We start from the raw sequence: 12,441 nt of genomic DNA on the forward strand, positions 1-12,441 counted from the left end.
TCAGATATAAGGAAAAACAGATTGCCAAAAGGAAAAAAATCTGTTCAGTTACAGATGTTAGTAAGCGAAACAGGCAGTGGGCACTACTAGGATGTGCTGCCTTAGAATTTTTTAAGAAGTATACAAACTAGAAATAATTTGCAGGAGAGTTTCAATTATAGTTTTAAGGTTCTTAGTGTTTCTACTTTGCACAGTTCTTATATGTAAGGTAAGTGCTCTCTTGGGAAATGAGGAGCCATAATGCTTGAAAACACAAGAGCTGCTGGGTTAAACATTCTTCCTTGAGATTTTAGGTGGAAAGATAACTTCACATGATAACTTCTGTATCACCTGAGGAGACTTCAGTCTCTGCTCATTCATCTGGCTGTTCTTGTAAAGACAAAATTATACTGGTAGTTTTGGACAGGCTTTTTAAGCCAGTGAAAGGAATACAGTCCTTGTATGTTTAATGAGTTTGAAAAAGGTAGGCAAATTATAACAGTGGCTCCACAAAGAATATTTTATGTTCCTTACTTTCTTCTTTACCTTTCCATGCCAATCCAATTGCAAACATGCTTTTGTAAAGACCTAGTTTTAATGTAATGATGGTCAAATATGACCAGCATGTTCTGATGGAAATAAAACTGGCAGTTTGGTCAGAAATGTGTTTCCATCTGCAGTCCTGCCCATAGGAGTGCAAATTACTGGACTGTAATGGCATGCTGCCACAACCATCTTTGGAAATGATGACAGTAATTGTAAAACCCCTCTGCAAACACCAGAAAAAGTTACCTGCACCTCATGATCACTTTCCTCCTAAATTCAGAAGCAAGGGCAAGTAGAAAAGCCTTCTTGGAAAGGAATAGATGATGTGGGTGAATGAATATTTGTAAAAAATGAGTATACCATTGGCTCATGGAAAGGCATTGATTGAGTTCCCATGTGCATCAGAAATTATGGCTTCCATTCACAGACATGCTTTTTATCAGACATATCACTACTACTGCCGCCAACATCATCTGCGAGAGCTGATGGAAGGAAAGTTATTAAACTATGAAGTTTGTTCTTTTAATCATATGCCCAAAAGATAAAAATTTCAGTTCCCAAAGAGTTGAAATCAGTAAGATTTTTAGAGAATGGAATACACTAATTAGAGATAAAATGAATGTAAGAATCATCCAACTCATTTCTATAAACAAGTAATTTATGGAGATTATTTAAAAAGAAGGTTTTCTGTTTTCAGAAATGGTATAAAGACAATTCAAAAAGGAGTATTACTGTTTGAAGTACCTCAAATTCTAGGAAATTATTGCCATTGATAATACGTAAATAAAGCACATTTTTCATTGTTAAATTCTGGTTCAGTTTGTTGCACAAGACATCTAAGATCTTTCCTCTCCTAATATGGACAGGTATCTGATAAGATCATAAGAATTAACACTGCTCTGAAAGTTTCATTGAGTTACGTACATTGCTCAGATAAGTTGATTAAAGCTGTATTTTTTTATATGCAAGGGGCATTCTTTATTTGATTATATAACAGCCTAAGCTGTCAGACCTTTCCAGTGTATAATACAGTATACAGCATTCTGCATTTGTGAGAGATCAAAACCAGCCAGATACAGGCAGGCATTGCTGCAGAACGGGTATTCCATAGGGAGACATCCCATAGGCAAGGAAGCCATGCTTTTGATTAAGTCCTTCCTGGTATTGTAGGAAACATCCATCATTCACAGATGTTCTTTTTTTTTTTTGGAAGGAATGGTACCAACACTTTCCACTTGTAAGTTATTATGATCATCTGAAGAGGTGAAGTAGTACTCAGTGTATTGAAGCTCGGGGTAACATTAAACTCTTGGGGTTTTATACCACATTCTGGAGCGATGTGTTTAGATTAATATAACTCAACTGCCTCAGCTTTCAGTAAAGGAAGTGGCATGAACTGGTATGAAGTGGTATTGTCAGCTGATAAATGGTCAGTTTCTTATGTACTACCATAGTACATTTGTATGTTCTTGCAGTCAGTCCTAAATACTACAGAAAATCAAAACTGAGTGCCTCAACACATTTGTGTTCCTGAATGATGAGTAAGAAATCAGAGAGCCTTTTAGCATACAGAAGGCTCCAAAGACAGACCTCTTTGCATGATTCTGGTAGTTCAGAGTCTCAGTTTTGGCATTGTTTTAATCACTTCTCTGTCTCATAAGTTCCTGTGTCTCTTACTGTCTGCCCCTCTGATTTCCTAAGCCTCGTACCCTATTTGAGAAGGAGTAAATTTGACCAAAGCTTAATATTTAAAAAAATAAGAAATGAGGGAACAAATTTTTTCCTCCAAGTGATTAATGGAAATTAATCAAAGACTAAGAGAGTGGAGTTTTAGAAATGTGTATACTATTGAGAACTGTATGTGCATACTATTGAGGTGCCTCATTTATGTCACATCCATAAAGTGCACATTGTTGATTGTCCTAAACAAAGACAGTCTGCAATGAAAGTCTGTTCAAATAGATGGCCTGTGAAATTCTAGTTTTAATTTAATGGTTATGCTGATGATCTGTAGTTCAAGGCGTTTTTAAGACATAAGGATTCTTTAACCGTATTTTTTTATGAGGGTCATATCATCTTTCTTGAAAGTTAATTTCTTGCCTGAAAACCTCGTCTGTCCAAGTTCCATGCAGAGGTTTCTTACCAGATTTTCTATTTTTAATTGTCTTCATTTTGACATTCTGTGACAAAGCAAAGCTCTAATAGAAGGGCTCCAAGTCCTTCTGTGAGTAGACACAGAGGGGAAGTGTGCGTACAGGATGGCCCTAGGAATTGCAAACCCCATGTTTGACTTGAATTATCCTTGTTTTCAGTGTGCCTATATATACTGTATTGTTACAGCAACAGCGCCTATTTGTCCTTTTTTACTAATCCAAGAGTCTGAGCTAAAATAAATATTCCATATCCAGGTACCATACCAAATAAAGGCTTCAGTGCTCTGTATTCGTCTTGCAAGGATACTGTTATGTTTTCTTTAAAAGATTTAGAAAACAAATAAAATACTTCCAAAAATCCATAGGAGGAAACAAGGTTATGTAATTGTGCCATATTCTGAGATCTGAATAAACTAAACAGAACTTAACTGACTGTACACTTAGGAGCTCTCCTGCACTGTGTTGTTTTGGGTCCAACATGATTGCTGTAAAGGTGACATTATGTTTTAAGAGATATATGATGCCATAAAAGAGTAATGGGCTCTTTCTCCTTCTCTTTTGAGCAGTTTTGGTATGAATCATGATGGAATTGGAAATTCCTGTGGGACCAAAGGTCATGAAGCAGCAAAGCTAATGGCAGCTCATATTACAGCAAACACCAATCCTTTCTCTTGGTCGGCCTGCAGTCGGGATTACATCACCAGCTTTTTAGAGTAAGTAATCTCTCATGAAAAATGAGTTTTCAAAAAATTGACACCTTTTGGGATGAATTGTAGAAATATAGTGACCTGTTCTGATGGTTTACATTTTTATAATGAGTAGACAGAAATATAGTGAGTCACTTAAGACTCTTTTTTCTGTAGAGCATTGTTTCTATGTAACAGCAAAAGCTTCTTTTGCTCCATTCCCAGCTCTCTACTGTTTTTAATCTACTCAAAAGATTCTGAAATGCTGATCATACCTCATTACTTCATTAATCTAAGAGTGAGAACTAGAGAAGGGCAGAATTTGTCTATGGATCATGTTTTGCATGCATGCGTAATGTGAGGGAATCTAATAAAGGGAAGAAGGCTATACCTCTGTTCCTTTCACATTTCATTCTTCAGATGTTATTTATGCAGTCTTGTGGGTTTTTACCTATCAATGTTCTTTGGTACCATTGGTGAGAATATAAAGATTATAGAAGAGGATGGCATAGATCTTTCTATTAATACCTTAAAATTCTGGTAACCTCTACTTCTGTGGTGATTTTTATCCAGAAGTAGATTGCTACCTGAAATTTCACTGTGAAAAAATTCAGTCGAAATGTTATTCACAAAAATGTACTCATATCAATATATTCACTGGTATAGATGATTCATAATGAAGCTTTGTATGTGTTTTAAGTTTTGAAGACAAGTACATATAACCATGAGTTCACCAATAACAGATTCATAACAGATTTTTTAGATGCTGAAAGAATGGCTTTATTGGAGGAAAACAACATTTAGTTGGCAGGTTCCGTGTCATTAGTGCAGTCATTCCCGTAGGAAACACAGGTTGTTCAGTAATTCAGACAATTACTGTACTTTAAGGGAGGGACTTAAACCAGTCAAGTGTTTAACCGTCAGGCTACCAAGAACAAAATTAGCATCTCCTCCTCTTTTAGGGATCTAAATTCAGAATAAGATGCTGTCTTCTGTATCTTGTCTGAAGGGACTCATCCAGACCAAAACCTTTAGGTTGATTCAAATGTAGCTTCCCACAGGATGTAGAGAATCACTGACTTGGGCTGATGAGGTGCTTGAGCTTCCTATAGAGTCAGTGGACAGAGACAGACATTTAATGTTGTTGCTATTCAGAGGAAGAAAACTTGTCATCAGTTACTGTAATAGGTGGTAATAGGCATTTTGTATCAGACCACTGAACTGTGCACCCACACAGTTTTATGTACTGGTGTATTTAAGATTAATATCTAAAATAAAGCAATAAATGTAGAAATCATCCTTACCATATATGTGTGATACAGGTTTCTCACAATATAATTTCATTTGCTATGTATATATATATATATATATGTATGTATGTATTTAACACTAGCATTATTTAAAAAAATATACATAGTTATTTTGTTTTATAATTACCAGTTATTTATTTTCATTCAGTGCTGTTCCCATTAGTAGTCTTTCTAGTACGTCATTGCAGCCTGGTTTTAACCATGAAAAAGATTAATGTTTTCATATCTCTTCTAAGATCATTTCACAGCTTTGTAGTCCTGACTGCAGGCTTACATAAGTTCAGGTAGTATTTGGGAGCTTGTTCTTCTTGTTACACTTCTGCAGTTCTCTGTCTTATTTACTTCTATTTGTTGCTCTTCTCCAAAAAACTGCATTTTGGTCCCATAATTGTCCTGACAATAAGTTGTCTGTTGACGAGGACATAATTCAGCATAAAGTGAAGAAGTTATTTCTTACTTATGGATTTTGGGAAAGGAACATGATAAAATTCTGTGGCTTGTGTTGTTATGCAAATATAATAGAGCTGGACATTTGTTTATAATGTTCCTGCACGGTTTCAAATTTTAGCCTGATGTATGCAGTGGTCTTTCAAATTTTTACTGCCAGTTAAAAACATTTTTATCTTGAGCCTTTTTACATCATGGTTTTTCAATTGATTTATTTTATTATTTACTTTTAGCATCTCCATTATTCTTTTCCATTCCATAGGTTTGATTTATGGTTAAGTTTAATTTTGTAGTCTGTGGGATGGCAGTGAAATTGCACTTACATTAACATAAATCCAGAAGTATTCTGTTGAATCTATTCCCACAGTTCTAATCTCCTCAGGTTTTTTAAGATACTTCTCTATCATTGCCAGTGTTTGCAACTCTACTCAAATTACTACCATCTATGAATTAAAAAAAAAAATTACTGAAGATACTAAGTGATATCTGAGCTAGAGTAAAACAAAAGTCTATGCATAGAAGATTCAATAATGAATTATTTTTTATAATACTTCAGCTGTATTTTTGTAACCTGGAATGGAAATGTTATTTTTTTTCAAAGCCACCTTGGACACACATTATTTTACACATTGCAATTTTTATAGATTTTCGAGTTTTATAGAATACCGTGTTAAATACTGTTCTAAGAGTCAAATATAACTTTTCTTTCATCTAGTAGTTCTGGAATCTGTTTTTAAAAATGTCAGATTTCTCAAACATGATCTGTTCATTATAGATCTGTGCTTATTGTCTGTGGATCTAATATCAATTAATTGATAAATTTTTTCTTAAAATACTTGATTTATTATTTCATAAGGTAGAGTAGTCTGTAAAACTGTAGTTTGTTTCTCCAGTTTCTAGTATCCTCACCAGCTTTTATGCCATCTCAATGACAACAGGAAGCTGTTAGACTAACACAAGTACCTGCAGGACAACTGTCAGAATGCAAAATCACTTTTTACCCATTCACACCTTTCCTTAAGACAGAACAGCTCTAACAGCAGATAAATTTCAGTTGTAGGTAGTAATCAGTTAGCAAGAAGCAAAGAAAAATAGCAAGTTTCATGTGGCAACATTTTCTTGACTGCTTTTAGAAGAGCAGAAATCTGCATCCTGATGAGCATTTTTTTTTCCCCTCATATTTCTTCATAGCTTAGCAACAGGTGAGAAAAATGCTGATGTAGAGCTTTAGAGGCCAAGCTGGTTTGGAATTCATTTAGCTGTGTCTAACAAGAAAGATAGGACACAAGGATTTTAAATGCGCATAGCCAAGCAGAAACCTGGTCTGTGAGACCTTTTAGATTTATATCTTTGGATCTTTGTACACATTTGGGCCAGGCTATCATAGTACCACATTAATGCAATTGGAATGAATTTTGATAGAATCTCATTATGTGTTGAGAGTGTTTTATGGTAAAGTAGATTAATGTGGATTTACTCATTTGCCAGTTCAGGTCACCACTTGCTACAGCAGTTTCGCACCGAGGAGTAACCATTAAGTGTCACCTGGAGGGTATCAGTTCAGTCAGGCAGTAGTTGGGAACACAGATTATTTTGCGGAAGTGCTGGAAGGAGGATGGAAAGAGGATGAATATGGCTCAAAGGATGACAATAAGACAAAGAAAAGTTGTGTATTGCTAATAGATCTACCAAAACTCTCAGCAAGGATGGTCAACCAGCGCAGATATAGCAATGGCCAAAGGAAATATTTTTTTTCTGGAGAAAACGTTCCTTGAGGCACATAATAGCTGTTGTCTGCCAAGCTTATAATAGCTGTTGTCTATCAAGCTTTTAGGTAGAGTGAAAGATTGGCATCATTCCATTTATCAACTGAATTGTTCATAAGTGCTTTGCAATGGCTCTAATTTCACTAACATTATATGGAACTAATTTTTTTACTGTTTTACTGACTGAGAATTCAAGGCTTGGAGAGCAGTATCCGAGGACAGAGATTCCCATGGGATGAATAGAAACCTGCAATATCTGTTCGTAGGAGAAAAGGACCAAGCCTAAAATTATTTTTAGTGACTGAAGAACAATTAGTATAAATTTCATTCCATGCAATGTGTGTGTGTTTCTATTACTACTGTGCTTTGTTATAACAAAGACTGGGTGATTTCTGGAATCACAGTTTATTTTTCTTGCCATTATCAGGAGAGGAGTTAAAAGAAGCAAGATGGCCAACTCTATCTTTCAAAGGCAGGATTGTCTTTTGAAGATGGAGGAGAACCAAGAGTCTTAAATTATTTCAGTAACATCTATCACAGAAAATTCTTGGAGACACTCTATGATTGCCATACAGCAGGATTTAGATCTTAGACTACAACTTTGTAACTCTGGAAGGGAGCCAAAACTATGTTGGTCTAAACAAGCCCATGCAGACAATATAGACAAAAATTAGAATTCATTCAATGTTCTGGTCCAGACATCACCTGCCCAAGAATCTTGAATATACAAGTGGATATGCAAGCTAAATATAGGATACATCTATATATGCCTTGTATGCCATCTGTGGCACACTGACCAGTTCCCTCATATTCCAGAAATGTAAAGTAACTTCTGAAAAAAAGTATAAACCAAGACTAGTTTTGAAAGATAAGATCACATCAATCGTCTCAAAATTTAGTATCTATTTCTACAAATCAGTGGAGAACATTTACATTCAGTATTATGTGTTGACCAACACTTTGGATTATAATTTGCTTCTTTAATTAAATTATACTAATATTTAATATTTTTTTTTGCTAACAGATAATTAAATAAAAAGCACCTGTCTTCAAAGATTTCTTAAACTTTGAAAGTCTTATGTTTTACTTAAAAGGCTACCTAGTTGAAAAAAAGACCAAAGATTTTCAGTAATCATGGGATGGCAATATGGCTTTGAGTGTTGACTTCGCAACTATTACTCTTTGTCTACCTCTTGAGTTATTTAAATATAATGAAATTGTAAATCAGCAGCAGATTTCCATTAACTTATTTGTAGAATATCTGATGAAATAAATGATTGGTCCAGTATTTTATAGCTGAGTATCTCCTGAACTCTTAAAACCAGATTTTGATAGGAGGATGGTTTTGATACATGAACAAATAGATTTTTCTTAGTATGGCTGCTGGATAATTATTCCAATGAATAAAATAATGCTTTGGAACACAAGACAATATGGGGGACAGTATGCATTAAAGAAACAGCAAATTACTACCACCAAGCAAAGGACAATTGAGTGTGATTAAAAGATTGTGCAAGATCACAAAGCCTTTTGTATGAAATAGATAGTAAGACAGAGCCAACCTTACTTAAAAGATTGGAAAGAAGAAGATTTTTATCAGGAGTGTGAGTGGCAAATCTGAATTTCCCTAACATTCAAGAAAGTTTTAATTTAGTAATTGCATTTGGCTTCATTTTAATTTTAAGCACACCACTCCAAATCACACTTCTGTTACTTATGTCCAGATTCTCCAAATATTTATGTTTAGATCTGTAGACTACTGAGCAGTGTGCAGAGTTTACCCATTAATGTCAAGTAAAGTAAAGCAGCTTTTGTAACCTGTACAGAACTATATCCTTGTGCTCTTAAAAAATCAGTTTTTAGTTATAAATATGAAGTAAGGATTCTGTTAGGATCTGGATTAATTGGAATGTAAATAATAGGATCTGGATTAATTGGAATGTAAATAATTAATGGTTTGATTGGTATGTATATGTAAAAATGCTCTGTGTTCTTTGTTAATCATTTTTACTTTTGCTTTTTCCATATTTTATGGGTAATTTGGTATCAGAATTAAATAAAACATTATGTATACTATCAATGTATTTATGTATATGATTGTTTAGCTATAACAGATATTCACAAATATTTATAATACATTTAATTTGTGATCATTAAGAGTAGCTTGTGTTATAGTCCACATCATTATTATGAATGAGGACATTCTGTAACATTAAACACCAATTTTCAGAACGAGCATTCTGGGATATTTTCTTCAGCCACTGAAGAAGTTGTGTTATAATGTGTAAGTTGGGATATTTGGGATAGATACTGTAACGAGAACATAAACGCTGAGAGATCTACATCCATGGTTTTTGCTTTTTCTCTTTATTGGTCTTGGATACAACTGTGATATCTCTGCTGAAGGTGGTGATCCTGAGTTTTGTCTTGTTCAGTCTGTAAAGATTTAGAAACATTGAATCCCTGATTGGCGTTAATTTGGTTGAGCAGTTAGCAGTGATAGCAGTCTGAAATCTTAAGCTTTCCTAGAATGTTCTAGTATCCTTGATATCCTTTCAAACAGAAGAATAATTTGCTGTGCTGTGATATTAAAATAAAATTAAAAAAAAAAAAAATTAAATTATATTGTAGAGTATTTTAAAATGACCTCTGGAGACACTACACTAGAATACTGGGATGAAATGACATCAAGCTTAGCTATTTTATAATTGAAACAAGTCCCAGTATGTCCCATAAAACTTCAGAAAATTAACCTAAAATTAGGAAAATGAGAAAGTCATTGAGCACTAGTAGTACCTTGTAGAGTAATAGAATGTAACGATCAGTTTGAGATCGTCTTATTTCTGTTGCAGACATTAAAGATTTATAAACCCCATGTTCAAGAATGGAAATGCTCTGCAGGGATATCCTGTAGAATTTTTGACTTGGTGTATATGCTTCCTATATAAGATAAAATCACAGAGCACAGTAGCAATTGTGAGTAGAAATTTTCTAAAATTGTGGCTATGAAGGTATTTGGGGCGTCCTTTCCAATTTTTTTTTTAAGTGTACACTTTTGTATGCCTGAATGATAGTACTGTTAGATAGATCTCTGTTTATAAAGTTCTCAAAAAACATTAATCTTCTTGGACCGTTTTGGTTAATTCCCCTAGTTTCACATAATTTTTTTCCTCAAGTATCTGGGTTTTGCTTTGATGGAACAAAGAAAAGAGAGGAGAACAGGGACATACACACAACAGTATTGGACCATTCCCAAGTCCTGTAAAAGTTTTCTGGAAAGGTTATATGGTCCTCAGCCTGTATTCATCCTTTGCACAGCTTTGGTCAGACCTTTCATTACCAATGGAAAGTCTCTGGTTTTATTAATGTGTTTATAAAGATCATGCCGTTTCTTTTCCAGGATACTTCAGTTCCCACAATACAGTATCAGAGGTCAGTTTTGCTCAGCTGCTTGAGATAAATAATGGAACTGAAGCAGAAGGGAAGACAGAAATAAATTTTCAGTCTAGAGCTTGTGGTATAATTTAGCTAATAAGAAAATGACTTCTCTGTAGTAATTTTCTCACTTAATTACTACAGCAATATTTCATTATGATGCAAATCTGGTAATTAGACCAGAATAGTCATATTTTTCTATTCAGTACAAGAATTTTTGACTTGCTTTTCTGCCACTATATGTCTTGTAGAGCAGGTGTAGATTTTAATTTACAAGTTTAGTGAATTTAAAGATTTAGAACTGATTCTGTAACTGATTCTGATCCTAATTTGGGCAGGGGTACATAGGCCTGTGGAGAGAAGTCACTGAAGGTAATGAGGTTTTTTAAATGCTGTGCCCTTGGCCATCTGTTTACAAGATCACAGTTTACAGTTGTCAAGTAAACTCTGCAATATTGGAATCTATGAAAATGTTCCCATCATACGGCAATCCTAGCTCAAGCCGATGCCAAATCCTAAACTTCTCACTGCTTGTTTAATCAAAGATTCTATCTGCAGTTTAGTCCAGACATTGCAGAAAAATCAGCTTGTATGTGCGTTTCTTTAATACTGGAATTATCTCCTCATACACGCAAAATACAACACTGAAATATTTGGAGAGATTGAAGGATATTTTCCCAACTTCTGCTACTAGAAAATATATATACTTGCAATAATTACATGGGTTAAAGGGGAAAGTGCACTATTTTTTTATGCCAGAACCACACAGTTGGTATTTTAAAAGTAGATTTTGGCTGAGGGAATGCATGGGTGTGGTGTGTATGCATGCATGCAGGTGAATCACACCAAATTCCTTGGAATTTGTCACTGAATACCGTATTTTTTCCAGTATTTACCTGCTTCTTGTGTTAGTTGCTATTTGCCACCTTCTTCAACTGGTTGGCAGATGTTTGTTTCTTCGTTTTTCCAAAGGACCTTTTGTAGTATTTTGAAGACTTGATCAAAATAGGATTAAAATGAGAACATAAAATGCGTAGTTAGAGGAGGCTTTTTGCTCTTTTTTTATATGGAGATGAAAAGTTTAGAAAATTGGAGATCTCCAAAAAACAGTGTAGAACATTCACTTCTGAAATTATGTTCCTTTGGCAAGGTACATGGAAAAGATTTGGAAAAAAACAGAACATAAGTGCTGGCAAAATTGGTAGGAATGTCGGAAAAAAAATTTAAGTGTTGGCATAAGAATTCTTTGAAAATCCTCACTTATTCACATGTGAAATGAAAATAAAAAAGCATCTGTCCTCTTTTGTGCACACTGACCCAATAAAACTGAATAATTATATTTAGCAAAGTACAAAGTTTCTAAACAGAACTCTGTCTGCTTTTGGCTTTCTTTGTTATTTATTCCACTACACTAGAATATTGTGGTTAAATATGGGCATATTTTGGAAAAAAGCCATCAACCACTGAACAAAACAGTGAATATAAAAAGATGAAAATATTGACGTTTTCAAAAATGATTCTTTTGGCTCTAACATGAAATTTTAAAGACTAAATATTAATACAATAAAGAAGATCTTGGACCCATGTAAATTTTTTCACTCACCCTAGTATAGGTAAATTTGAAGTTCCTGCAGAATTTTTACCTCTGTAACCATTTTCTTCACTCAAATGAAAGGAAAGCTTGCATATTAAGGTCCTGATCCTATAAATATTTTGTCATGTTGAAACTCAAATGTGTTTTATTTTTACATAAACCAATTGAGCTGCTCATATCTATAAGATTATACTTAGCTGTTTGAAGGATCAGAAGAGTCATTGCAAATTGTAAACTGAATTTCTTGCATTTGCTTAATTTGTTTATTTTTCATTTTATTACCAAATGTAGCTGTTCTTCAGTGAAAACAAACAGGAATCCTAAACCAAAAATGAAAATCAGTCTTGTGTGGCTCAGAAATCATCACACTTTTAAAAAAGGATAATTCATGAAATTCTTTCACAATCTAAAATAAGCACTTTTTAAAAATAGTAATGATGAAAAATTATTTTAATTTCTTAATTCCCTCTAAATATTTTCTCTTGTTAATATGGGTGTACCTTCTTACTGTCTGTTTATTGCAAT

General features: G+C 34.1%; 1 protein-coding gene across 1 annotated transcript in view; it reads left to right on the plus strand.

Annotated features, from left to right (window-relative positions):
• ADAMTS6 (ADAM metallopeptidase with thrombospondin type 1 motif 6) overlaps positions 1-12,441 on the plus strand; it is a gene marked incomplete at both ends in the record, with an annotated part of 140,337 nt that overhangs the window by 67,470 nt on the left and 60,426 nt on the right. Inside the window, one exon of the mRNA XM_082302160.1 lies at positions 3,245-3,391. Within this exon, the coding sequence (XP_082158286.1) occupies positions 3,245-3,391 (147 nt within the window). The remainder of the gene's footprint in view (positions 1-3,244; positions 3,392-12,441) is intronic.

This window comes from Coloeus monedula (assembly GCF_965178545.1).
Source record: "Coloeus monedula genome assembly, chromosome: Z".
NCBI lineage: Eukaryota > Metazoa > Chordata > Aves > Passeriformes > Corvidae > Coloeus > Coloeus monedula.